At 51.8% G+C, this 26,960-nt stretch overlaps 11 protein-coding genes across 11 annotated transcripts; 7 read left to right on the top strand and 4 right to left on the bottom strand.

Annotated features, from left to right (window-relative positions):
• Positions 1-742: 742 nt before the first annotated feature.
• Positions 743-5,377, top strand: CGCS363_v007362 (uncharacterized protein; the record flags this gene model as incomplete). The annotated part of the gene is made up of 12 exons (XM_036639211.1): positions 743-978; positions 1,031-1,121; positions 1,172-1,243; positions 1,300-1,653; positions 1,709-1,921; positions 1,973-2,100; positions 2,154-2,598; positions 2,662-3,394; positions 3,447-4,783; positions 4,850-4,942; positions 4,996-5,061; positions 5,114-5,377. 12 exons carry the CDS (start codon positions 743-745, stop codon positions 5,375-5,377), a joined length of 4,032 nt encoding a protein of 1,343 aa, XP_036496538.1.
• A 575-nt stretch (positions 5,378-5,952) lies between these two features.
• Positions 5,953-7,846, top strand: at-1 (Sophorolipid acetyltransferase; the record flags this gene model as incomplete). The annotated part of the gene is made up of 5 exons (XM_036639210.1): positions 5,953-6,062; positions 6,111-6,347; positions 6,405-6,570; positions 7,721-7,785; positions 7,843-7,846. The coding sequence occupies 5 exons, from the start codon at positions 5,953-5,955 to the stop codon at positions 7,844-7,846; spliced, it is 582 nt and encodes a 193-aa protein (XP_036496541.1).
• A 353-nt stretch (positions 7,847-8,199) lies between these two features.
• Positions 8,200-9,002, top strand: CGCS363_v007360 (High-affinity glucose transporter; the record flags this gene model as incomplete). The annotated part of the gene is made up of 4 exons (XM_036639209.1): positions 8,200-8,703; positions 8,763-8,807; positions 8,864-8,923; positions 8,997-9,002. 4 exons carry the CDS (start codon positions 8,200-8,202, stop codon positions 9,000-9,002), a joined length of 615 nt encoding a protein of 204 aa, XP_036496540.1.
• Positions 9,003-9,601: 599 nt separating this feature from the next.
• On the top strand, positions 9,602-10,582 carry CGCS363_v007359 (Lactose permease; the record flags this gene model as incomplete). Its single annotated transcript, XM_036639208.1, has 3 exons — positions 9,602-9,800; positions 9,861-10,140; positions 10,195-10,582. 3 exons carry the CDS (start codon positions 9,602-9,604, stop codon positions 10,580-10,582), a joined length of 867 nt encoding a protein of 288 aa, XP_036495587.1.
• A 252-nt stretch (positions 10,583-10,834) lies between these two features.
• On the bottom strand, positions 10,835-12,232 carry CGCS363_v007358 (putative aminotransferase; the record flags this gene model as incomplete). Its single annotated transcript, XM_036639207.1, has 1 exon — positions 10,835-12,232. The coding sequence occupies one exon, from the start codon at positions 12,230-12,232 to the stop codon at positions 10,835-10,837; it is 1,398 nt and encodes a 465-aa protein (XP_036495588.1).
• Positions 12,233-13,752: 1,520 nt separating this feature from the next.
• AGP2-5 (General amino acid permease AGP2) lies at positions 13,753-15,006 on the top strand (the record flags this gene model as incomplete). Its single annotated transcript, XM_036639206.1, has 1 exon — positions 13,753-15,006. The coding sequence occupies one exon, from the start codon at positions 13,753-13,755 to the stop codon at positions 15,004-15,006; it is 1,254 nt and encodes a 417-aa protein (XP_036495589.1).
• A 113-nt stretch (positions 15,007-15,119) lies between these two features.
• On the bottom strand, positions 15,120-15,776 carry CGCS363_v007356 (uncharacterized protein; the record flags this gene model as incomplete). The annotated part of the gene is made up of 1 exon (XM_036639205.1): positions 15,120-15,776. The coding sequence occupies one exon, from the start codon at positions 15,774-15,776 to the stop codon at positions 15,120-15,122; it is 657 nt and encodes a 218-aa protein (XP_036495590.1).
• A 1,571-nt stretch (positions 15,777-17,347) lies between these two features.
• Positions 17,348-18,539, top strand: CGCS363_v007355 (uncharacterized protein; the record flags this gene model as incomplete). Its single annotated transcript, XM_036639204.1, has 4 exons — positions 17,348-17,604; positions 17,662-17,683; positions 17,745-18,067; positions 18,122-18,539. The coding sequence occupies 4 exons, from the start codon at positions 17,348-17,350 to the stop codon at positions 18,537-18,539; spliced, it is 1,020 nt and encodes a 339-aa protein (XP_036495591.1).
• A 435-nt stretch (positions 18,540-18,974) lies between these two features.
• On the bottom strand, positions 18,975-22,083 carry hyuA-4 (putative D-/L-hydantoinase subunit A; the record flags this gene model as incomplete). The annotated part of the gene is made up of 3 exons (XM_036639203.1): positions 18,975-19,996; positions 20,050-21,966; positions 22,029-22,083. The coding sequence occupies 3 exons, from the start codon at positions 22,081-22,083 to the stop codon at positions 18,975-18,977; spliced, it is 2,994 nt and encodes a 997-aa protein (XP_036495592.1).
• Positions 22,084-22,895: 812 nt separating this feature from the next.
• aclS-1 (Transporter aclS) lies at positions 22,896-24,695 on the top strand (the record flags this gene model as incomplete). The annotated part of the gene is made up of 3 exons (XM_036639202.1): positions 22,896-23,055; positions 23,117-23,387; positions 23,441-24,695. 3 exons carry the CDS (start codon positions 22,896-22,898, stop codon positions 24,693-24,695), a joined length of 1,686 nt encoding a protein of 561 aa, XP_036495593.1.
• A 193-nt stretch (positions 24,696-24,888) lies between these two features.
• Positions 24,889-25,767, bottom strand: CGCS363_v007352 (uncharacterized protein; the record flags this gene model as incomplete). Its single annotated transcript, XM_036639201.1, has 1 exon — positions 24,889-25,767. The coding sequence occupies one exon, from the start codon at positions 25,765-25,767 to the stop codon at positions 24,889-24,891; it is 879 nt and encodes a 292-aa protein (XP_036495594.1).
• Positions 25,768-26,960: the final 1,193 nt, after the last annotated feature.

Genomic DNA, 26,960 nt, shown 5'->3' with positions numbered 1-26,960 from the left:
ACTTTGGGAAGAATTGTGGGCAAAGCGGACAGAAGAACAGGCAGCCATTTTTGGGCCAATTAAGCTTACATGGACAGCGAGCAGCCCACTTCACCTTCCATGTCCAGCTTAGAGAGCGAATCCCACCAGCAATAATCCGGCATAAAAGCCCAGTTCTGTACATCGCCCCGCTCCGCGTGCACTCCGCCAAGCACACCGGGCCGAGCTGCTTGGCTGCCTCCGTCTCCCGACCCGGGGTTCGGATTCTGATGCAGGACATCAACGGGAGCGGAAGAGGCTTAACTCCCCGATTGTTGCCGGTAGTTGAAGGATCGCGACCAGGGTCGTTGAAGAACCGTCGCTGAGGACTTCGCGATAGACGTTCTGGATGCCTTTCGCGGTTTTGGCTGTTCCCCACTCCCCCTTTCATAAGTCCCATCAACCCTGGGCGTTCGGGTCCACGATCACTTCATGCACACTTGACGGGTGCCATAAGGGCACCTCGCTTACTATCTTCATGAGTCTAGAGTTCTTAAGACTTAATCTTAAAAAAAAATTAAGCCTAAGTGATCATGAGGTCTTCGGCTGGAGCAGTCCGTAAACAGGCAGCAGTTAATGGTGGTGGGTGGGTTCTGTTGATTCTTCACACCACTTACCTTAAGTCGAGGTTGACATGATCATATAAAACTGTTTGGCCGTATCATTTAGCATTCTTCTCTGATGCCGTGATCGACACCGACGACAAGCACGCACATACAACACCATGTATTGGTGGACAACCGCTCTGCTTCTTGCGGGCTCCGGCTTGCTCACAGAGACCGTCGCCTTTCCCGCAAACTTCGACCACCGTCGCGATGACGCTCCCATCGAATCGCATCCGTTCGCGGACTTTGGGCCAGTCGGACCCTCTGTCGTGAAGCGCGCTGACAAGCCTGATTTGCGCATCTTGCCGCTCGGGGCGTCCATCATGAGCGGTGTTGGATCCAGCAATGGCAACGGGTATTGACAAAGATAACGCGTTCTATGTTGTCCGTCAGCTAATATGTTCCAGCTTGAGGAAGCCTCTGAGAGATGCCCTCCGATTCGACGGTTACGAAGTTGACATGGTCGGCGGTAGAAACTCGGGAACCATGAAGGACAATGTGCGTTACCTCAGATGTTCATCGCGACTCAGCTACTAATGTTGTAACAGGACCATGAAGCTGTTCCGGGAGATATTCTCACGGAAATCCGCACGCGGCTCCAGCACGCTCTCGGATACAAGGTAAGTGCCGGCACTTGAATCATTTTTGGCCGCGCAATCAGCTAATTCCCGACAAGGCCAACGTGATCATTATCAACGGAGGCACGAACGATGCAGTGCGAAACATTGACACCGGAAACGCGTACAGTCGAATGAACGATATCCTTAACGACATCTGGAACTCCGAAGACATGGGCGAATCCTGTGTTATCCTGTCCACTCTCCTGGACACATCGGACCCAACCGGCACTGTCCAGCGAATCACGATCAACAACCAATACCGAACACTGGTCAACGACAGGAAGGGCGATGGCAAATGCATAGTCTTGGCTGATATGGATCCCGAGGAAGGATCGCAGCATGGATGGATCGACGCTTGGGAAAATTGGAGAGACTACACTGACAACGAGGACCCTCATACGCACCCCAACGTAAGGCTCAATCACGAACCAGCTCTTGTGACTTTGGCTAACAGCAGACTTCCAGGACGAAGGGCATAAAAAGATGGCGTACATCTTCTACAAGGGCATTCTCAAAGTTCTTGCGACCGGCCAGGTCATGCCGCCATCCACTGAGTTTGAGGTGGCTGATCCAGTCTGCGACAAGTTTTCTGGCACCGGCCTCAATCCTGGTGGAAAGACGCAAAGAGGCACTGGCAACGACGACGACGTCTACCGTCACTACAGCGAAGAGATGGGAGTGAGTGAAGTCACACGAAGCCTGTATTTGAATGTCGGCTAACCCGAGAAGATCGTCTGGACTGCCGAAAGCGAGTGGGATCGAGACCAATGGCGATTCGCCCGGCTGTACTCGAACAAGTACGACGACTTTGTTGCATGGGTCAAAGTCAGCAGCACCGAGAACGTCTTTGCTGTTTGGTGAGTTGGGACGAACTCCTTCTTTTGGGTGTTATCGGCTAATACCCTACAAGGGCAAACTCGGCAGACGGAAAGGGCAACTTCGCCCAGGTTTCTGACCTCTCTCCGGGCATGTACTGCGAGCCTGCCGGCCAATACTTTATTGACATGAACGGTGACGGCCTAGACGACTTCGTATGCATCGACAGCAAGGGCAACGCACACCTGTCGATCAACAACGGCGACGGCAACCGATCAGCAGGGAAGCCACCTTCATTTACGGCTCTCGGGCAGATCAAGACTGCCGAGACTTCGAGTCGATCCAACGTGCGCATGGGTGATATCGATGGCGATGGACGCGGCGATTACATTGTCATCGATAAGCTCGGCACTGTCACTGTCTGGCGCAACGGCTGGGTCGACGATAAGCCAAAGTATTGGCAAGCCCTGGGTACTCGATGGACCGATCAATACACTCGGGACATCACGGGAGTTCAATTCCACGACATCAACGGAGATGTAAGTTCGGCCTGCTTTTGATTTGAGAACGTGTGAAAGGATTGGGACTAAGTGCTCGCTTAGGGACGCGATGATTGGCTTTGGACCGACAAGACTGGTGCCACAACAACCTTCACCAACAGCCGCTCTTGCAAAAGGGGAGTGGAAGGAAACGGCCTCAACGTCGCCTGGCGCCAGGGCTTCTTCGAAACCGAAGGCACCGGTCCTACGCACAAGGGTGTTCCTGGCTATGTCACCAAGGACGAGTCTGATCTGCGCAAGCGAGTTCATTTCGCTCGAGTCTACGGTGGCTCCTCCTCTTTCGGCAACCTCTCCCTGAAGGACTACGTTTTCCTCGAACACACAAAGCTCTCGAACGGAAATCACAGCTTCAAGATGCGCATCTGGAAGAACACTGGTGGTGGCGCATCTAAACTAAAGATGGATGGTAACAAGTACTGCAACATGGTCGGGCACGAAGACGGCCGTTCTGACTACGTTTGGGTGTGGTCTAACGGCAAGATGGAGCTCTTCATGAACCGAGGCAAGAAGGCTATCTCCGACAATGACGCTGAAGGGTTCTGGGACTGGTCGCCCGGTGTGATCTGGACGCCCCCTTCAGCGATGCATCGACTAGACCTACACCTCGCGGACTGGGATGGTGACGGCGCATGCGACATTATCTACGTCAACCCGGAAACAAACGCGCTCAGAGTCTTCATCAACAACTATCCCAAGTCAAACAAGTGGGAATTCAGCGAGACCTCCGCCCCGAGCCCAGGTTGTGGGGAGAAGAGAGGAGTTGGTATCAACGACTGTAGGTTTTCAAAAACTCTGTCTGAGATGACAATGGGTGCTAATTAGACTAGTGGCCGTCCGTTTTGCGGATCTGACGGGCAACAAGCGAGCCGATTTCCTATGCCTCCGTCCAGATGGATACGTCTCGGGAGCTCTCCACCAAAATGACGGAAGCTTCAAGGACGTTGGCCAGATCAAAGTCGCCGAGGGCCATGACCGGGCGATGTTGCGCTTTGCCGATGTCAACGGCGATGGCAAGGACGACTTCCTGTGGATCGAGAAGTTCTCGGGCGACACGTTTGTTTGGTACAATGGTGGCGAAGACAGCAGCCGGCCTCTGGGATCTGCGTTTTACTGGCGCCAGCAGACCGAAAAGGCTTATGCTGGTCTCGCTGCCGGCACTTGTCTCTTCTATACCGACCTTTCGGGCGACTGGCGCGCTGACGAGCATTACGTGCTCGAGTCCCTCAACAACATTGCCGAGACGTCGTTCAGCCCGGCATGTGGTCTGAGCAACGTCGAAGGCGATGATCCTGAGGGAGTGGTCGACCCTCAACTCCCCGTGAGACCGGATGACAACGGCGACGACGAGGTTCCCGACGGCGTTTGTGCCTACCCGATCCTTGGCACGACGCAGTTGACGCTCCAGAATACCTGGGAAAAGTCAGGCGCTGCTGACCATCTGAACAAGTATTTCAAGACGCATGGTACGGATGGCTGGTCGACAAACTACTTGTACGACATTCTTGGTACGCAGCATGACTGTGGCGACATCTTCTCAACAACTTGCACGCCGCCAACTTCGCAATGCTCCACGTACGACCCCAATGAGGCATTCTTTGTCCACCAGCAGATTGCCAACTTGCACAGCGGAATGTTCAAATGGTGGGGCATGATGGTCAACGACAGCGTCAGCGCTCTCGGCAGCGACATCACCGACATTGTGGATACGTACGGCACCCCCAGTGAAGACCCCGTTACCACGCTGAACATGCTCGTCGGCCTCTTCACCAGCCTGGCGGGGATAGCGGGAACGATCGGAGACGCTTTGCCTGGAACCACGGCAGCCGGCCTCGGGAAGTTTGTCAACCCGATGACTTTGATAGCCGGTGTCATTGCCATCACCGCCACCAACGACTTGAACGAGCCCACGATTGACCCTGAGGACCTCGAAAAGAACCTGAAGAAGAGCTACAGCCAGATGTTCTCAGCAATTTCGGACAGGGCGAGGAGTACTCTTGAAGCCACGTTGAATGGAAAGCCGCTTTCCGGGGAGATGCTCGAGAGAGCCGGCGTGGCTTCAATGCAGGAGTATATCCAGCACCAATTCGCTGATGGCGCATGGTTGAGTTCAGAGTTGATTGGCGACTTGGTGGATGCCATGGCGCAAAACGTTTTCCAGAAATTTGTAAGTTTCTTCTCAATGCCGTCATTATATTTGATGCGGGAAATCGCTTACTGACGAGTCGCGCAGAGAGAATATGCCTTGGTCAAAGCTATCAAGACCAACAACAAGAGACAGTACATCTTCCTCGTCACTGGACCGAAAGCGAAGGTAGTTTACAACGTAAGTCATGTTCGCGTCATCAAACGGGCTGAAAAGCTGACCACACGCCGCAGAATGAACTGGTCTACATGAGTCAAGAGGCCTGCGAATCAATGTCAGCCCGTGTTTGGCACGATGATGTAAGTTGCCCCCACAGACACGAAGTACGCGCGATTCCTAATCATCTTTCAGTTGTGCCTTGCGATGGGGTATACCGAAATCAACGTTGCCGATAAGCAGGTCTGGAAGACTATCGGAGACACGGAAGCCGACGGCATGAAGCAGTGGATCAAAGACTTCCGAGCGGCCATGGTCAACAACTACGAGTGCTACAAAAAGAAGGGCTCTGATGGCAAGCTGGATGATCCGGAGTTTCCGAAGCCTTTTGATGCGGGTGCCACGATCGAATATCCGCAATGCTTTTGGAACATTTGGTCTCATGAAGATCTTGATTAGGGGAAAGGGGATGGTGGATTACGGCTAAACGCCCTTAATCTTCTTTGTATATATTTCAACTCTGCTTCGCGCACTCTTTTGACTTTCGTTTGTCAAATAATACATAATATCCATGTATCATTTACACAGGACATGCTTAGCTTCTCCGGTTCTCGCGTACAGTGACACGTCAGCGCCGTATCCACGATCCTTCATTTCTGGTACTGGAGTCTGGCTCACTGACCAGCTCATCATCACAAAAGACTTCCCAGACTTGTGCATTCACAGAGGCCTCTCGGGAACCCAGACTATGGCTCGTTCTTCCGCCATTCCGTCTCACCCCGGCTTTCTGCTAGCGAGTTAAAGGTCAGCCGTGTCTTGGCAACCTCGACGATGACCTGGGTAAGTGGGAGCCGTCGCAAGTTATCCCGAAGATTCCCCTGCGCTCCCGAAGATGTCCCGCCATGGCTTGTATGTGAGTCTGGTAATAACCGGCACGACAACCGACGCAATTACTATAAAAGAAATATATTTGACTAATGTTTCTTTTCCAATTGCAATGCAAAGCTTACGAATACTCTTTTCCGTGCCACATAATGGTATTGGGAGCGAGTGCCGCAGTCGCCGAGACTGTGGAATCCCCTTGCGACGATGTAGGGCGTCATGTAGGGCGCAACGACTACGAGAAGATGCTATCTGGTCAGCCGTGAGTCCCACATGTAATGCATTTGTCGTCTCTGCTGACAAATATAAGGCACGACTGTTTAGCCCCAGCACTGATCGACTTGAGAAGACGTGCGTGTCGGAGAATACTCAAGTATAACAACACCCTCTCTCCAGAATCTTCGCCTGTGGCAGAGCCTTCTTTTCGAGATACTCTGCTTCGAGAGATTTTTGGGAAGACTGGTGAGTCCCCATGGGTTGAACCTCCTTTGACAGTTGGCTACGGCTGCAACATTGAGGTCGGAGATGGCTTTCTCGCTCAATCGAAGTAAGTCACCCCCTCAGCCATTTCTTTCCAGCATTCCACAAATACTGACCACGACAGTCTCGTGATTCTCGACAGTGCAATGGTCAAAATCGGCCACCGCGTTTCCTTCGGCCCATCTGTTACGATCATGACGGCGACGGAAGGCAAGGGGTCCGGCGATGCATGGCGGAGGCAGTGTGCTCAGCCAGTCTTCATCGGAGACGACTGTTGCATCGGCGCAAACGTAACCATCTTTCCAGGAGTATCAATTAGAAGAGGCTGCAAGATTGCTGCTGGAAGTTTCGTGCGAAACGACATACCAGATTTATCAGTTGCACTGGGAGGACCGGCCAAAGTTGCGCCAAAGACGTCGAATTTGGGTTGTCGATGACTCTCAGAAGCTGTCTTTTCTACCACCAAAGAACTTCATGGTAGCTGGCCCACGAAGCTGTCCTAGTCGGATGCGACAGTTGGCGAAGCGACAGCCGATGGACCTTGGTCGCGTGACGACTAAGGAAACTCGCTGCCATCGGCAACTTTTCAGAGCCTCCATCGCGGGTTTCTCCGCTGTTGAGCTGATGCGGTCATGCCGACATCTGGGCTGATCAAGAAGCTCTTGACATTCGCTTGGTGGTGGGCCTCCTAGCGAGTCTGTCGGCCCTGCATTCCGCCAGAAGTGGGCCAAAAGGAATACGGGATTCTTCCCGAGCGCTCGCCCAGCATTGTCTTCCGGACTTCAGCCGAGACAGACGCGGGCCTGGTCAATAGCTACCAGGGGTGCTTTGTCTTGGGCAATTCTCCGCTTGGTCTTCAGTTAGCTTTGGTGTTCAGGGGTACGCGGTCTTCCTCTGGACCGCGACTCACGCGTCTCTTGGCTTCGCTGGGCGGATGCCGCGACACCCAGATCTACGGCCCGTTCTATCTCCGGATGTAGCTATTCGAGTACGAACAGAACGGCGCTGTTCCGAGGGCAGCTTCCGAGCCTGATTGTCCATGAAGTACCCGATCCGACCTGACGGTAGCTTGGCGCTGAGTGGCTCGATGTCGCCAGCCCAGTCTGGAGGAGTCAAAAGTGGAACAGTATGTCTTCTTGGGCATGAATTACCGTTTGAGCGCATGATGGTCGCATCGCTCCAGTAAGTTGTAGTCTTTAGAATGAGATTCACATGAAATGTTTCGGCCTAGAGCGCTGACTATGGGACTCTAGACCAGCAAAAGCCGCCCATTACTAGCCAAGTTGAATGGACGCAGCACTGCCAACACCACGATGAGCTAGCTGACATCGCAGCCGTCGCAACATATCCGTTAGCGATGACACAGAAATCTTGTATAATTATCCTACTTATGTCTCGGACTCTCGCACAACCCGAATCGATGGTTGCTGAGGGCGACAGTCCCCCGACCTGACCATGTTGGCGCTTCCAGCTGCCATTCGATGCTACGCCAAGCTAGAAGGGCCGTATGTCGACCCCGGTCTGCATCGTGGAGACCCCACAAGCTGACATCCACACCTAAGGTGAGCGGCATGGCATCGTGCCCCCTTTACCGCAGTCCGCGCGCAGCAATTGCGATGTCTAGAACCTGTGTCCCACTGAAGTTGCGATGGGGGTGGAATCTCTGGGGTTGGATGGATTCTCCGGGGCTGGGCCACAGTGTTTCGGGCAACCCACTCGCTGGTTCAACTCTGACGACATGAAAGCCAACAGTGGTACGGTTTCTTGGCCTCGGCCGCGTCGTTACCCAAGAGGCGGCTACGATTTAAGTGCGGAGCGCTCCCTCAAACTTCAAGCCGACGCCGTTTCGCTTGTCACCAATCTTATCGACTTTCCAAAATCCTTCCGTGTTGTTTGGCGACCCCCACATCAGCGTTGACATGAAGCAGCCGTCAGGTGGAGAAGCCAAGGCCGTTGGTCATGAATTGGCCAGTGTTCTTCCCAACGATGGCATTCCATGGTGGAAGAAGAGCCACCTGATCAAGCTCAACTTCTGCATCGTCTCCTTCATGCTGTTCACCAGCTCGAACGGCTTCGATGGCTCTGTCATGAACGGTTTCTTGGCCTTGTCTCAGTGGAAAGACTTCATGGGCAATCCCACAGGCGCATGGCTTGGCTTCATCAACGCCATGTACTCTCTCGGAGCCGTCATTGGCTTTCCGCTCACCGCAATGCTTTGCAACCGCTGGGGCCGCAAAATCGGCCTTTGGCTCAGCGTGTTCATCTCCTTGGTCGGCACTGCACTGCAAACCGCTGCTCCGAATCAAGCCGCGTTCATTACCGCCCGTTTCTTGATGGGTGTTTCCCAGGGTCTTTCGGTTGGAGCGCCCCTGTTGATCGCCGAAAACGCGTTCCCCACGCACCGTGGAATTGCTTCAAGCATGGTCGGTCAAGCGATATCTTTGGACTTGATCTTGAGTCACCTAAGCTAACGAGAGAAAAGTACAATTCGGGCTGGTACGTCGGTGCAATTGTTGCTGCGTGGGCGGTACGTCGTTAACTCTGTTCATTCGTCTCATGCAGCTAAAGACTAATGTGTGATAGACCTTTGGCACAAGGAACATGGAGGGCTCAGCAGCCTGGCCAGCGCTCCCCGCAAAGCAAGTAAACTTGTCAAGTTCAATCAATCAATTAATTAATTATAAAGCTATCGCTAGTCAATTAAGTTAAGTTTAAGGCTTAAACTTAATTAATTACCTTAACTCTTTTAATAGGGGGGGAGGGGGGCTACTAGGGCTTATAGGGCCTTATAGGGGGGCCTTAGGGACCCGGAAAAGTCCGGAAAATCGTTAATCTAGCCCGACTCTCGGCCCCGAAAACCCGGCTCCGGGGCCCCCCTTTTAGCCCCCCTTCCGGCCCCCCTTCTGGGGGCCTCCCCTCCGGGGGCTACCCTCCCGGGCCCTAACCTTCCGGACCCTACCCTCTAGAGCCCTCCCCTCTAGAGCCCTCCCCTCTAGAGCCCTCCCCTCTAGAGCCCTCCCCTCTAGAGGGCCCCCCTCTAGCCCCCTCTAGGACCCCCCCTCTAGAGCCCTCACCTATATATGGGGAAATTTGCCAATTAATTGCAATTAATTAGTAATCAATCAAGTATAGCATCGCGATGTGGCAATCAAGTCAATTATGGGCCTCAAACTTGATTGATTGCCTTGGGGTGGGCGCTGAGCCTGGCGTATTCCCTCTGGCCTGATGGCGCTTTTACCCTTGATGACTGTGCCTGCTCTGTTTCTCATGGATGAGTCCCCCCGATGGCTGGTATCTATGGATCGCGCGGACGAGGCAAGAATGAATCTTGCTAAGGCCCACTGCGGTGGCGATATCAATGCACCTCTTGTCACATTCGAAATGGTCGAGATTGAGGAGACTCTGAAGGCCGAAAAGCTTGCTAATGAGAGCACTTCCTGGGCTGACTTGTGGTCTACTCCGGGAAATCGTCATCGCCTTTGGATCTCTGTCTCGCTGGGCATCTTTGCCCAATGGTCTGGTAAGTCAAGTACCGGTTCAAGTCACTACACAGAATGGGACTAATAAGAGCATCGTGTAGGAAATGGAGTGGTATCGTATTACTTGGCGATCATTCTGGAGTCTGTCGGTATTACCTCAGTCACGGATCAGACACTCATCTCCGGATGCCTTCAGATCTGGAATCTTATTTGGTCCGCGGCGGCTGCCATCTGCGTCGACAAAGTTGGGCGCAAAGCTTTGTTCATGGCTAGTGGTATCATCATGCTCGTCTCGTACATCATTGTAACGGGTCTATCGGGAAGCTTCGCGACGAGCGGGAATGGTCCCACTGGAATTGCAGTTGTTCCATTTTTGTTCATGTAAGTCTTAACGCGTTCTACCTCTATTTTGATTCTATGCTAATGTGTCTACAGCTACTTCCTTGGATACGATATCGCCCTCACACCCCTGGTGATCTCATACCCCGTCGAGATCTGGACGTACCAAATGAGAGCTCGCGGACTGGCAGTCTGCCAAATGGTCTCGCTTGGGGCCATCTTCTTCAACACCTTCATTAACCCCATCGCCCTGGACGCCATTCAGTGGAAGTACTATTTTGTCTTCGTTGCGATTTTGGTCGCAATGCTGGTGACGGTGTGGTTCACTTACCCTGAGACTCGAGGACGAACACTCGAAAGCATCGCCTGGCTGTTTGATGGAGATGAGGCAAACGTTGGTATTGCCACCGCTGAGAACACACTCAAGAGCACCAACCAGCATATTGAGGACCATACTACGGACGAATCTCAGGAAAAGCAGTGATTGAGATTGCGGAACACTCGAAGAACTAACACATGCAACCACGCATGACGTGCAGCAATTACAAATCAGAGTTGGCGATGTTTCTGTAGAAGGCAGAGTCAAGAAAAAGGCTTGATTAAATTCCATTTTCCGAGTTCCTCTTAATAATGCTTCTATGACACGGCCAAGTGTTACAGGTCTTTTTGTAAAAGCACTCAGGCTCTAATCTGCCTATCTGAATCTTCCTTTCTCTTGTTCGCGCCTCTGAAGCCATCAGCTTGGGAGAACCAGCTTACCATCAGCATCTAGATATTCCTTAGCAATCACATCAACTGCTCGTCTCAGCCTCGTCACAGATTCTCGGATCTCTTGCTCGGTGACAATGAAAGGTGGCGATACCACAACTGAATCCATCTTCCAAGTTCCGGGGAACCCCATGTTCTTCAGCACAAGAACGCCCTGGTTCTCGACCGCTTCATCCACCACTCGATGTGAAAAGTCGTCGCCCATCGGGAAAGGTGTGCGCGTCGCCGGATCGCGCATGAACTCAACAGCCCACAGGAGCCCACGACCGCGGATGTTGCCTGTCAGTGGGTGTTGACCGAGCTCTTCGTGCAACAGCCTCCCAAGAAGCTCGCCCTGCTTTCTCACATTTGACAGAAGGGCTTGCTCCCTGATGATCTTCTGAACTGCGAGCGCGGCCGCGCATGATGTCGGATGTGCCTGGAATGTGTGTCCGCCTGCCAGCGCGCCTTGTGGCGTTGCAATCGCGTCGAAGATGCGTTGGTGAACTAAGACTCCAGAAACCGGGATAAAACCACCACCAAGCGACTTTCCGATCATTTGCAGATCAGGCCCGCTAATTTCTTCTTGCTGCCAGGCGTGAAGCGTGCCTGTCCTACCCATCCCACATAGAACTTCGTCAAGGACCAGCAATGCCCCATACTTGTCGCATATCTCTCGTACAGCCTTGAAGTAGCCCTTGACTGCAGGAACGGAGGCAAGTGTTGATCCTGCAACGGTTTCGGCGACAAAGGCTGCGACCGTGTCAGGCCCAAGACGCTGGAACTCTGCCTCAAGCTGGTTTACCAGTCGCTCGAGATATGCTTCGTCAGACTCTCCGTTGAGCTTGCCGCGATAGGAGCAGCAGGCATCCACGAACGACACATTCTCAGACATCCAGTGCCGATAGATGTCACGGCGGCCCTCGTGTCCTGTGATACACAAAGCACCAAGGGTATTGCCGTGATAGCTCTGCTTCCGTGCGATGAAGTTGATACGTTGCTTCTCTCCCTTTGCAGCCCAATACTGAGTAACCAGCTTCAGCATAGCCTCGGTCGCTTCACTGCCTGAACCTAGGAAAATTGCTTTGCTGAGACCACCAGGATTGCCTTCAAGTATGTACGAGGCCAGCTCTTCCGTTGTATCTTCACAAAACCCGCCACCTGAGAACAGGTAGCCTAATTTGCTGAGTTGTTTGGTAACTGCTTCAGCTACCTCAGGTACATTATGCCCAAGACAGGCTACTCCAGGCCCTCCCGTGGCGTCGATAATAGTTCGCCCGTCATCGAGGGACAAAGTCGTTCCCGAAGCTGAGACTATGCGCAGAGGCTTTTGAGAGAAGGAGCGGTGGAAGATGCTTGAAGTTTGGAAAAAGTCGTTCAGAGCCATTGTGGAAGCCCGAGAATATAGTTCATGAATGCCGTTCTTTTGCAAGTCAAGGGCTTCGGCCTGAGTATGTTGCCAGGGTTGGCAAGTTTTAAGGAGACTGGAGAATGATAATCTCGATGTCAATCAAATTTATCATCTGAAAGGCAGAGCGATGTCGGTGAGTGAACAGAACTGCCGCAAGGCTCCATGGACATCGAAGTCATAATTTAGATGGGGAGTTGCTTCTGCCACCGGCGATCTTAAGGCCCTCCCGACAACAGCCAATCAAAAAATGCGCGCCGGAACCGCTCTAGATCTGGGGTAAGCTCTTAGTGTTGGGCACCTGCTGGCAAGGGGAGCCTTGTCGCTGATGACATGCTTTATCGTGCGAGATACGACCCCAGCTGTACTTTTATCGCATCAGCCAATCATAAAATGCCCGCCAGAACCGCCCGGCTAAACGCAGGCGGGAATGCCCTCAATTCTGCAGCCCGTGTAGACTAGGGAAAGGTCTTCACCGCGATACGGTGACTGCTTTGACCGCTTTTGGAGAATCGGGGTTGATGACCGACAGCTTAGGTTTAGAGGACGAGGGGCTGACACGGCTACTCGATTCTAAGGAGCAATGTTGGTAACGTTCAGGAAGCATCTCCGATAAAGCGGAGCAAACTTATCTGCACTGCAAGGAAGGGGCTCCGGCCTGAACTGTACCGAGAGATAAGACCTAGAACCACACTACGCCGTATCGCTCAACACTTCAATTACTTATTCGAATGTCCTCATGAGACGTGAATTCCGCCACCGTCGTGAACCATATGTACCTTAGATGAACACTTTTCCCCTTCTTTCTTTTGGTCTTCTGCTTTGACCCAAGCGATCAACAACGTCTTGGTGTCTTGGCTCGTAAAGCAACTCAGGTCTGGTCGTTGGGCAAGACTGAATGACGTCCGTCGATATGTCTGACTCACTACGTATACCGCATGAGGGTTCTCTCGAACAAAAAAGAGCCATGGACAAGGCAGGCCCGCAAGTTGACTTCGAAGACGGCGATGTCCAGAGTGGCCATGTGGACGCATCCGACCACACCCACCGAAGACTGAAGCCCCGGCATATTCAGTTGATTGGGATCGCTGGCACGATCGGCACTGCGTAAGTACCCACGAATTTACCTGACAGGCAAAATAGTTCTCTCTAACATGGTTGACGATAATAGGCTATTTGTCAATATTGGAAAGGGATTGCTGAGTGGCGGTCCAGCAAGTCTGTTCATAGCGTATTGCTTGTGGTACGAGCGTATCTTTCACGAATTATCCGTAACCTCGAGCTGATAGATACAGGTGCCCCGTTGTGCTTTCTATTTCCCTCTGCATGTCAGAAATGGCGACGTATCTCCCGGTCTCTTCACCTTTTATTCGCTTTGCTGGCCGTTTTGTCGACGAATCTTTCGGCGTTGCAGCGGGCTACAATTTCTTTCTATTTCAAGCATCGCTATGTGAGCAAAGCACTCCAATCAGTCCTCCTGACTTAGTGCTAACATACTCATGGTGCCATTTGAGATCACCGTCTGCAATGTCGTGATACGATACTGGACCGATGCCATACCAGTTTGGGCCGTCTGCCTCGTCTTTCTTGCGCTCTACGCCATCCTCAACTTTGTCGCGGTCAAGTTCTTCGGCGAAGCAGAGTTCTGGCTTTCCCTCGGAAAGGTCATTCTTATTGTTGGCCTAATCTCCTACACATTTGTCGTCATGGTTGGCGGTAACCCAAGGCATGATACTTTCGGATTTCGCTACTGGTACGACCCTGGTGCATTCCAGGAACTCTATCGGGAGGGCTCTCTCGGCCGCTTTCTTGGGTTCATGTACTGCCTCATCCAAGCTGCTTTCGTCATCGCTGGTCCTGAGTACGTCTCGATGACCGCAGGTGAGGCCGAGAACCCAAGAAAGGTCCTGCCGAAGGCGTACAGGTCGATATTCTGGCGACTCACAACTTTCTTCGTTCTCGGATCTCTTGCTGTTGGCATCGTTGTGCCGTCTGATGACCCAAAGCTGAAAGAGGCGTACTCGAGCAGCAAGGGAGGCGCCGCTGGATCACCATATGTGCGGTCGATGGATATTCTAGGCATTCCTATCCTGCCTCACATTGTCAATGCCTTGATCTTGACATCCGCCTTCAGTGCCGGCAATAGCACAACATACTGCGCAACACGAACTCTGTACGGCATGGCTCTCGAGGGCAAGGCCCCTCGCTTCCTAGCCAAGTGCAACAAAGCCGGCGTGCCTTACTACTCCGTTGCGGTTGTCATGTGTTTCGGCGGTCTCTCCTTCCTGCAGGTTTCCAACTCGACAGCGGTGGTTCTCAATTGGTTCGTCTCTTTGGTCACAGCCTCCCAGCTGATCAACTTCTGCGTCATCGCCTTCACCTTCACACGTTTCATGAAAGCATGCAGCGCCCAAGGAATTTCCAGAGACTCACTGCCTTATAAAGCACCGTTCCAACCCTACACGACTTGGTTTGCGTTCACTTGCTGTTCTGTCATGGTCCTAATCGCTGGATACAGCATCTTCATCGACGACAACTTCACTGTCCCTGATTTCCTCTTTCAATACATGATGGTAGGCGTGTTTCCGGTGGTGTTTGCTTTCTGGAAGGTATTGAAGAAGACGAAGTGGCTGAAGCCCACCGAGGTCGACCTTACGACCGGCGTATGGGAGATTGATGTTTACACGGAGAACTTTGTACCCACGCCTTCAAAGACGGCGTTTACACGGGCGCTGGACAAGGTATTTAGTTAGGTAAGCGTCTGGATAGAAAGGTCGCGAACATGTGGTTACTTGAGGTAATGTTGCAACAATTGCTGCCAAAATGAAGATCTCTCTATCGATAGCCGTCGGTGAGAGATGTGATATCAAACGATGGAAAGCTTCCACTGCCTCCTATCCAAAACATCGCGCCAATCGACCTCCTTATTTGATAATCGAAGTTGCCAAAGCTCCTCGAGAACTCTCAGCGCGCAGTCGTAGTTGTAAAGATGCCGGGATACCACGATTGACTTCATCTTCGTTCTTATCGCCTCGATGTCGTCCGGGTGGCTGATCTCTCCACCGCAGATGAAAAGGGGAAAGAGCAACGAGCTCTCAACAAGGCTCTTGTGGGGAATCTTGCGTAGTCTTTCAATGATACCATGAGCCAGCGAGGGGGCCTTGGTCTGCAACTCAGTGCTGCCTGGAAAGTTGCGACGCACTACTCGATGAAGATGAAGTAAGGCGGCATCACGGTACATCTCGGCAAGGTCGACTAAACCCTCAGACTGGTCAGCGGTGTCGTATTCCCAATACAGCAACTCTTCTTCCAGCCTCAGCGCCCTCTCTCGACAAGCACTCTGGACGAAGTCCTCCTGAAGATGCGACTGCATCATATCGGCATTGAGCACGCTTGTCTCCGAGATCAGGAACAGTAGCCGAGACCCAACTCCGAATAAGCTGTCTGGGGGCTCCCTCTCTCCAAAGAACCAATAATGCCCTGCCACCAGGAGAGGCCGAGTATCTGCGGCCACAGCCGCCATGATGTCGTGGTAAGCGAAACTGCGTAGAAGCCATTGGCCCTCGAAGGAGCAAAACGAAGTGGTATCCCATGTTGCATCTCCCTTGTCGCAAACAGACCGCATCACTTCATTCGCGCCGATGAGATGTGTAAACCATTGCCTGGTGTCGCCAGATATGCTTTCCAGGGCACACTGTACCAGACAACAGGCCATCTCAATCTCCGGCTCTCGCTTAGCGGATGAGATCAAGGTTGAGAGTGATCGCAACGCCCTTCCCCGGCATTGCAGAGCTAGCCTTTCGTAAGAAGCTTCCAACTGGGCCAGATGGGTCGATGACCAAGCTATGATAGTGTCGAGGAAGGCTGGCGAGTCCATGGCAAGTGGCAGGAAGACCGATATGAAGCAGTTGTTTTCCAGGTTTGTAGTGATCAATGCAGCGAGGGTTTGGGTGTAATATCGCAGCACCACCCTTCTTTGAGCCGCGAAATCTTCCGGAATCTGGGCGCCTCCATGTTGCAGCCAAAAGGCTGAGATGTCCGGAGTCTTGGTAGTCAAAGAAGCAGACGGGCCACGTGGTTCGGCGGAGGGGTCTTGAGGGACCGACTTTCGTGGGCGACCGCGTTTTCGCGGCTGTTTTAGATCCTCTCTGCGGCACATGAAATTCAGGCGGCTACATGCGCCGCAGATGGGATAGACCTGATCGCATTTCTTCTTGCTGTTCACTCATGTTGGCCAAGTCGTCGACGCGGGGAATGAACACTGAGACCCACCGATCGCGACACGTCAGGCAGCCGTTGCGTAGGCGTTTTCGCGACATGCTTGCTTCAACTTCGCTAGCCATGGTCTTGACCTATTGCTGCGGAAAGCTGATGATGCGACTGCCAATTGAAGACCAAGACTGAACGGCCAAAACACCAGACTTTGGAGGGGTAAAGTTGGGTTCATGCAAGCCTTATCATCAGCAGCCTTCGGGGCTTATCTATCTAACTAAGCGACATTGCAGCTACTGAGTCCTTTTTTCTTACTGCGCGAGGAGTCGAGCCCTGAACCTTGCGCACCTTGTTAGCTTCCACTCTCTCAGAGCCACCCACTATTGAGAGCACACGTCGAAACACAGTTGCTATCAGTAAGAGTTCTTCGCCATGTGTTTCTTTTTGATAATGCCACTCTAATTCTTTTAAACAATTATGACGCGTGGAAAGCGTTCACTCACCAGCCTCACCTAAGTACCGAACGCAGCTGGCAGGTCTTCTGGCACGCGTCGTGGCTCATTCCGGCTGACCCTAAATGGGCCTCGCCTTTCTAAGAACCGTTCTCGCACAAGTCACGGGAGATGTGCCATCCACGCTATTCTAATTCTGACGTTCAGTTACCGAATCAGCGGAAGATCTACTGTCTTAAATCCGGTGGCTTTCCACTAGGACAAGCTAGTGCCAGCACGCCCCTGGCCTTGACTAAACCAGCTGAGACGCCGGGGGCCCGAGGGATGGCATCATTGTTTCCTTGGTCTCCCTTGATATTCAAACCTTTAGTGTCAATCTTCCTTGTCTTCCTGCCAATGAACACCTGAAAGGCCCATCATCCATGTCGTGATGCCGCACTCCGCCGCCGACAGAAACCTCTGGCTGGCCTATGCCAACGCAGTCAAGGAGGCCATCCAGTTTGAGCCAACGCATGGTACTGCCCTGTACCTCTCCAGCAAGGCCCAGAAAGGACCCTTTGCTTCGCCACGGATACCTCTGGAATACACCAATGCCGGCATCTATGAAGCTGCGAATAATCATCTGCGAACAGGAGACCTTTTCTATCACCCGGCTTCTCGAGATTCTTATGTGAAGTCTCTCAGAACGTGAGTTGCTTGGCATTGAGAATAGGTAAAACTGCTTAGCTGATCACATTGTTATAGCTTTCTCCAATCAGTTGATGCCGTAAGCGAGGTCTGCCAATCCGCTGCTGAGTACGCGCTTCAACTGACATACACATCTACAGGGTGCCAGGGGTGACGTTCACATCAGTATCGAGAGCTGTATTAGGGAGCTCGAAGATAGCCTTGAGATCTACGAAAAGTCCGCGGATAAGGCTCGCCGCACATTCAAAAAGCACTCGGATGTGGGCATGACTGGTGATTCGACCTTTTCGCAATGGCACCAGACTAATGCGCCGGCGTTTTGTAACTCTATTCGAGATGTCGAGGTTGCATCTGATGCTCTTCTAGCTGCAGGAAGCGTGCTCATTGGACCACGAGCGCAGAAGTGGAATCAAGACTTGAGAAAGCTCCTGTACGCAACGATGTCAGAGCAAGAGATACCAGGGTGAGCCAGAACCAGACATTCACGATATAAGTCCTGGATCTGACAGAAAAAAAGGATGACAATGCCGATTGACATGGACTTTACCCTCAGATCAGGCGAGAAGGCTCAGAAACTGCTCAACAAAATCAAATTGCGTAAGAAGGCAGGTCCGTCAAAAGTTGTGGCTTGCGTTCCCGCATTCTATTGCCCCGACTACGAGAATGTGGTCAGGGATTGGATCGGCGCGGGCCGTCGCGATGAACCGGGTGATAGATTATATGTGCGTTACGCAGAAGGAGAAATAGCCGACGAGGGCGGGTTCGGACATGAAGAGCAGGGCAACAGTTTCAAGTTCACCTACCCACCATGGCTCTCATTCTATGTCGACGGACACGAGTTTCCTTTCAAGGCTGTCATGCAGGACAGCGACGTGGACATCACCATATCTTTTGACAACCTAAGAATTGTTAAAGTCGCCCCAGGCGCATGGTAAGTCTTCGTTAATCCACTTCATCCTTAGAAAAACAAGGTCTGAATTATCTCAACCAGGAATTTAGACAACCTTAGTTCATCATATCCTCGGATGAAGGCAGGCCTTTCTACGGACACAAAGAAGATCGCGCAGCCTCATAGACTCGTTGTGATCAATAATTTGGTCTTGAGGGTTTCATTCAGCGGTCGAGTCGTTGCAGAGGTTGCAAAGCAGCTGAACAGAATACAGTACTACGGGGGATTTCTGAATGTCTTGGGAGTCTCTGCAGCAATAGACCAAGACAGGAGCACGGATCAGACATCACATACAGCCACGTGGAATGCTGAAGATGGTGTCCTTGAGGTCATCCCAACCGTCGATGGAGGCTTCGCAACATTCATTGGGACGGTTGGCAAAGCGCTTTGAACATAATCTTATTAAGATACGACTCGACATCTACGTAGTATACTCTTGTATAACACTGCGTGGCTCGACATACCTACCAAGGGGCTTGTAATCCAGATCATATCCAAATGCCCTTGGTCCACCAATGTCTAAACCGGCCTGAGTCTCTGTCCATCTTGGCGAACAAGTGATACCGATGACCGTGACTCGATACCCGTACTTAAATTCGGGAACTCCAAGGGCTCTTCCTGACTCGTTGTCCAAGATGGAGATCAAGTCCGGAACGGCCGCCAATATGCTAGTCCTCCCATCCTCGCTTGTATGCTCAGCCAGGATGTTCTCGTTCTTGAAAGGAACCTTAAGCATTCCACCTTGAGCTACGGCAGCAGCTCGATCTTTGACACTGGCTGCTTCATCCTCGTCGCCGCTTTCGAAAGCAGCAATGTGCACCTCGCCGTAAGAGTGGCCCTTGAAGAGACGACGCTCAACACGCATGATCTTACCCCTAAATAAGACCTTGGCTGCTTCCGAGCCGCCAGCCTCCTTGATGATAGATTCGGCAACCGTGCTCATTGTGTTTGTTGCTTGGCATAGGGATATACATCTTCCGATGCGCCAAGCGAGGGACACGGTGTTGAGAACGCCGAACTTCTCGACTTTATCAGACGTGGTCGGCTTCGCAGCCATTCCTACTCGAGATCCCATCTCCGAGCAGGATGCGCGGAGAGCACGGTCGACGATCTCATCGTTGGGTGCCCTCGTCATGATGATTGTTTTGCCGTCGCCTGAGTCAATCGCACACGGAACTAATTCCAAAGGTGCATGTACTGCCAAGGTCGTTTGCCAGTAAGTCGGGTAGGCTCGCCCCATCCAGTCTCCATCAATGATGGGGCTGTCAAAGAACCTCGAGGAACCTACAAGGAAAGGTTCGAGGCCATTGGCACCACCGATCTCAAGACCCATCACTGCATCAAACTTGTCATGACGCATGTACTCCATCAATGCTCGAAACGCGTCTACTGTTTCAATAGATTGTAGCCGTTCAATGGAAACAGCAGGAGATCCCATGTGGCCTTTCATCGCAGTTAGCATCGTTCAGTATTGGCTGACATTGGCGTCAACTTACCACCCCAGTAAATAAGGTCTCTCTCCTTCAGTGAAGAAGGCTCAATGACGCGCATCGTATGTCCTTCTCGAAGCATATTCCTCAGCTGTATCTTAGAGGCTGCTGGACTTCCACCTCCAGCACAGCCGAGAACGTAGCAACCGTCGGCGAGGTAGTCCAAGTCCGTTTCGCTGATGACCCACTCCGCGATTCCGTCCTTGTTGACTTTGATGTCGGGCTTGTACGAAGCCGGATCGACCTTCTCTTCTTCCTTCGTAGCGCGGGTCAAGTCTTTGCTTGCCTCCGTTTGCTCTTCTCCAAAATCGTCGTCCCCTAGTTCACCAGCATCGTCCAGCTTCGCATGTAGATCGATATCCCCAACTGCTTTCACCAAAGTTCGGACTTGGTTGGCCACATATTGCAACGGCATTGTCTCGACCTCGGCAATTTTGATGCTTTCCGGGATAGCTCCAGCAGCAATAGCCCGCTCAATCGCTATCTTCTTGGCGTTTTCAATAGCCTGGCCTTCTGTCTGGTGGGTGGTGCCTTGCACAATGTCAACCGCACCGCAGACTCTGGCAATGGCGGCACCAACGGCATTGGCAACGTCGTGGAATGGTGGCCGAATCAACTTCGACGCTCCCTTGAGACTGTCCGGCGATAGTATGGCGCCGCCACCCACGAGGAGGACGGGGACGGGATCCGGCGACGTCTTGATGACGTCTACAGCCCCTTCAAGAAGAGCTTTAATCCGAGATATTGCCTCTTCGACGAAGCCGACCTCCAAACTCTTCACCTTCTCTGTTGCTCCAACGACTGCCTTGCCTGCGGCTACTGCCACGTCCGTTGTGGTGCAGACGTCGCCTCCAAACACAAGTGCACGATTCAAAAGCTCAAGCCCCACCGACTCTGGACCGACTTTGACTTTGCCATCCACAGTTCTGACAATGGAGCCGCCACCAAGACCGATCGAGTGAAGATGTGGCATGGAATAGTTGACTCGGACGCCGGCAACAGTAACGTACGCGGAAGCTTGTCTCGGCATGCCTGAAGGAAGTAAGACGCCGACATCTGACGTCGTGCCACCGATATCGACAACGATCGCAGAACTATCACCGCCAGAATCCAAGCCGGCAAGGTACGCCGCGCCTCGCATCGAGTTGGTCGGTCCACTCGAAAACGTGCGGATAGGAATCTTCGCCGCTGATGCAGCGTCCAAGATAGTGCCGTCATTTTGGGTGAGGAATAAGGGACACGTCAGATTGAGTCTCTTGATGGCCAAGCGGAACCGGCTGACGGTCTTTCTCGCGTATCGCAGGATGGCGCCGTTCAAGATGGCTGCGTTCTCTCGCTCGATGAAGCCGATGCTAGCGCTGGCTTCTTTGCTGCATACCACATCGATTCCGGGAACCTCGCGAAGGACGATGTCGCGGACCTTCTCTTCCTGACCAAAGACCTCGTCAATGGGCGAATAGACGCCCGAAATGACGACGGCCCCAACACCGCTCTCGCGGATCTTGGCGCACTCGGCGACAACCTGAGCTTCGATGACCGGTGCTTCCTGAGAGCCGTCGATGTGAAGACCTCCATCGACAATGCCGACATACGACTTGAGCACGGCTGCCAAATCTGGCGGGAACTCGGCAAAGGCTGGGACCTCACGAAGGAAAGACTTGCTCAGCCGGAGGACACCGACCTTCTGTAGACGCCGGACATCGCGCTCAATAACAGCGTTGATGAAATGTGTAGTTCCAATTGTGACGCTGGCTATGCGCTCCGGGGAGTTCGTGAGATTGGCTGCAGCGAGAACAGTGCGTACTGCGGTCTTGATACCGGAGGTTGCGTCAGGGGTTGTTGGGGTTTTGAAGTGAGCTAGAACTCCACGGCTTTCGGTGTGTTGGAGACTCAAGTCTATTGCGACAGCGTCGGTGTTTGTGCCTATTCTCATGCATCAGCTAACATTATTCATTTGTTGCGCAGTTCACAAAAGGATAGCTTACCGCCAACATCGACGCCAATGCGTACAGTTCTGCGAGAGGGGGGCATTTCTCCCATGATGGTGGTCTACTTCAGAGATCGATGGTCGTACAGGCTTCTGTTACGGTGATTAGAGAGCTTGGTTTCTCATTTAAACCCATGCGGTTTGAAACAACGATCTCGCAGAAGAATTACCCCGAAGATGTAATTACGTGACTTGTTTACAAGATGTCGTGTCGTCGGAGATCATCCAACCGGCCGCGCGGGTCTGCCAAAGCGGATAAGCGGGTAAATGGAATTGGGAACAGAACCGTTAGCCTGGGTTACTAGGTCATTGTCTGCGTAGGCTTGCAACATTAATCATAAGAGAAGAGAGATACTGAGGGATATTCAGGCAGGTACAAGCGCGATGGTTCTCCAAAGGCATGCAGCTAATCATCCCGGCTGTCAGATGCCGAGGGGAGCCATGCGGGGTAGACTGGGTTATCCTGGGATCTCGGTGTTCGACAATTGCCTGAAGTTGCTCTTATCACCGGTGACCCCACAGACGGCGGTAAACTATGATAACAATCGCACAAGACGTTTGGTCTGAGGCTTTAGAGTTGGAGTCGTGACCCCAATGATAAGAGCCCATTCATCCGTTATTCATCCGTTATCAGGACCTGCGCGCGCGGTGCGAGCTTTATCTGTGGAGGCATGATGGCAGTGGCCCAGCATCAGGTGGGCGCGAATGCAACGTCCCCTGAAGCGATAGCGTGCGGTCATGGTAGAATACCGTCCGAAGTGTGCGCGTGGATGCTTGTGATCTCTGAGCCAGTTCCATTAAACTGGGCGCATGTCCTCCGAATTCCTTCCGAGCGATCCAAACTGTCGGGACTACGGATTGCAAAATGGGTCTCAACGGCGTTCTCCGATGGCTACGGTTGCCCGACACAGAGGTCGCCGAGTCCAACATTTGGATCAATGAAGATATTCGGCCAATGCCACCGGATCGTCGGAGATGGACAACTTCAACATTCATCTCCTTCTGGCTGACCAACCAAGTTGCTAGTTAGTGTTCCCAGGCTACTGCTGTATCAAAACGAGTTGACAGCTGACTGATCTAATGCAGTTTCCAATTGGCAGCTTGGTGCATCTCTCGTTGCAGCTGGTCTTTCTGTCTGGCAAAGTGTCATTGCCATTATCATTGGTAAGATCATCATCGCTGTTGTAGCCATTGCGAACGGATGCGTGGGTGCAGAATGGCACATTGGGTTCCCGGTTGTGTCGCGTTACATCTGGGGTGTCTATGGACAATACCTCATTCTGATTCAAAGAATCATCTTGAGTCTGGTATGGTTCGCCGTCCAGTCATGGACCGGTGGTTTGACCGTGGTCAACTGGTAAGTATTGCTACATATAACATCAACTTCATCGCTCTAATTGGAGAATTTAGTCTATCAGCAATTTTTCCTTCCTTCGAGTCCCTCGGCAACGTATTTCCAGAGAACTCCCATCTCACAACCAAAGACTTTATTGGGTGGATTATTTTCAACGTCTTGCTTATCCCAATTCTATACATTCGACCCGAGCGTATCCAGAAGGTGCTTCTGGCGTTCAACATCATCTCGTCGGTGACTCTGGTGTCAAACATGATCTGGGCCTTAGCAACTGCCGGTGAAGCAGGATCATTGGTACGACAAGGCTCGAAGTCAATGACCTCCAGCGAGCTTGGATGGCAAATCGTCCACGGAATCACAACTGTCATTGGGAGCATTGCCGTGGGCCTGACGAACCAGCCTGACTACTGCCGTTTCGCCCGTCGCCCAGGCGATCAGATCTTTGGGCAGTGGTTCAGCATCATCTTCTTCGGGGCCATCTTCCCAACATTCGGATGCCTCGCTGCTTCCGCAACCGGGGTCATCTACGGCGAGCCGATCTGGAACCCACCCCTCATTGTCCAAGCCTGGCTTGATAACAACTACAATGCCAAAAGCCGGGCCGGTGCATTCTTCGCTGGCCTCGGTCTCTTGTGCATCCAGCTGAGCATCAACTCCGTCGATAATGCGTTCTCAGCCGGCATGGACCTCGCTGGCTTGTTCTGTCGCTACATCAATATCCGGCGCGGCGCTTACATTGGCCTGGTGCTCAGCATCGCTTTGTGCCCCTGGGAGCTTTTGTCCTCTGCGTCCGTCTTCATCTCGGTGCTCTCCGCGTACAGTGTCTTTCTTGGACCTGTCATAGGCATTCAGATCTGTGACTACTTTATCATCCGCCGGCGCAAGATCAAGCTGTCCGACCTCTATCATCCTAGGTCAGATGGATCCTTCTACTATTGGAAAGGCATCAACCCACGCACCTTCATCGCCTGGGTGTGTGGTTTCGCGACGCAGTTGCCTGGCTTCGCAGCCAGTGTCACCCCCGACAGCGTCCACGTGGCCGATGCTTGGATCAATCTATACTATCTCGCCTTCCCTCTTGGCTTCACCATATCGTTCTTGCTGCACCTCGCTATCAACACCGTCTGGCCACCTCCGGAGGCCGGTATAATTGATGAAATGGACTACTATGGGACATTTACTGAGGAAGAAGCTAGGAAAATGGGCGTCGTTACACTGGAGACGGAGGTTATTGAGGGGTCACCGAAAGCCGTTGAAGCAAGTGGTTTCGACCAGGGTGCTCGTGGTTGGCTTAAGTCAATGCTGAAGTAATGTGAAGAAGGCATATAATAATGTCTTTCCAAACTTGATGCCCAAGTAGACTTCTGGTTAGGTTCGCACCAAATATTTGAATTGAAGAAAAGCAACACACTCTGCGGCCACGTTGTATCTATGTCTCTTTGACTCCCCTGTCCATGCTTTATGTATGACTGTACAAAGATATATCTCATTCAGAAACCCAGCATCAAGTCTTTTGACAGACAGGAATCTCCATATCCGCTAGTACTGGTCGATGATCCGAATAGTAGACCCCATCGTCGAAACGATTGGACAGCACACCAAAGTTGTGAAACTCAATCCCTGTTGGATTCAGGACGAACAAGTGGTCAATGATCGTGGGCTCTGCCTCCCCAAACGTAGTATACGTAATAGTATTTCCATAGCGATGGGCCTTAGGAACGAGGTTCTTCAAATCTGACATACCGTCAGGTTCCGCCGTCAACAGTCTGTGTGGCTCTTCGGCTGGCCCGCTGTTGAAGTCTCCTCCGAGGAACACAGGAACGGCAGCTTGTTCATCGGTGGAAGCCTCGGTCTGCCACTGTCTCGCAAGTCTGAGGAGTAGCTTTGCGCTTTCTGAGCGTGCTTCGGCGCTGCGATGGTCGAGGTGGGTGCTCATCACGACAACCTTTGTAGAAGAGACCTTGTGGCGGAAAAGTCCGATGGTGACTATACGGTTTATGGTTGCGCCCCAGGCGCTGGAGGGAACCTCTGGAGTAGGGCTGAGCCAGTACGTCTGAGTCTTTTCCAAATCCCAGTGGTCGGTTCGATAGAATATAGGCGAGAACTCTCCGTCAACCTCCCCATCGGCTCGTCCGCGGCCAATGTAACCCCATTGCGAACCTAGCTCAGAACGTAGGTCGAGGAGTTGCTGGTGCTGTGCTTCTTGGATGCAGACGAAGGTGTTGGTCTGCCCGAAAGTATAGATTCTCAGCTGGGCCGCCAGCCTTGGACAGCGCACATCCCAAGGCTCCTCATTGGGGAGAAGCGTTCTTTTGACAGCGTATCTGACGTTAAGAGTGATGATGCGGAGAGGTATTGTGTCTTTGACGGTCTTGTTATCCATGATGTTGGCTGAAGGACACCCAAAATGTTGGAGCTGTTTTCGTACTGCCTTCTTCCGGCCGATCAGGCAGATTACCGCAATGGTGGCCACAGTTGAGAAAGTGAAGATTGTCTGCAGGCGGGTGGGATGTCTGAAAAGCGACTTCCGATCGCTCAAGAGGATCTTTAGGAGTTAACGGACAACATTACATAGTAGCCCGTATAAGACATCGTGGCTTTGTTCCCATTGAGAATGAACCGATTCCTCAATAAGATGGGGTCATTAACCAAAATTACAAATGTGATTTCCAGCTGACGGGGCCAGCTGACAAGTCAGTGCATCCACTGACGTTGGCGGTCTGGGCATCTAAGGTATCAAAAGATGCTGAGCTAGAGGAGGTGAACTCTGCGATTTGGCCTTTGCAACAGCTTGCGGCTGAGTAGTGCAGCGGGCCCCGTCCCAGCCCCCAAGGAATATGTATTCCGGGAGAAGGTCCAACTCACTTGTCCCAATCCAGTATATGTTCCAACCGCGGGCTAATGCACGCTTAAGTTTTAGAAGGAAAACGAAAAACGTCTTCTTCAATCGGATCAAGACTGACTAGAGCATCCCGTCACATCCCGTCACGCCTCACAGACCTCCGCAGTATATCGTTATTCGGGAAGCCTGCCGCTTGCCGCTGAGTTCCACATCGCCGTCCCGCCGGACCGGGTCTAACGCTACCACACTCATTTGCGTTTGCCCTTGCTAAAACCCCTGCAAATGCGGGATTTTTAGGTTTCAGCTACACCACTACCCTAAACGTTAATTAATATTATTATTTTTATTATTTTTAATCAGTTTACTAGTAATTAATATTATTCATATTAATTTATTTATATCTTAACGTTATCTATAGCTCTAAGAACTATATAAAGCGTAATATATATATTTAGGGGTAAGATCTTATTATATATAATAGCACTAGCTTATAGGTCCTTATAAGCTTAATATTTATTATATATATTATAAGATCTAATATAGTATAAAAGTATAATATATATATATATTAGTATAATATATAATTAACTATATAATAGCTATAAAGAAGTTATTCCCTCTTTTATTAACTTTTAGAAAGATTAAGCTAAAATTTATAACGCCTTAATATACTTAATTAAACTTAAAATATATTACTTTTAAGGAATTAAACTAATCTTAATTACTAATACTTA

The sequence above is a fragment of the Colletotrichum siamense genome, assembly GCF_013390195.1.
Source record: "Colletotrichum siamense strain Cg363 chromosome Unknown KSG_Cg363_contig04, whole genome shotgun sequence".
Classification (NCBI taxonomy): Eukaryota; Fungi; Ascomycota; class Sordariomycetes; order Glomerellales; family Glomerellaceae; genus Colletotrichum; species Colletotrichum siamense.
The sequence above is the reverse complement of the archived record's forward strand: the minus strand, read 5'-3'. Positions and strand labels throughout refer to the sequence as shown.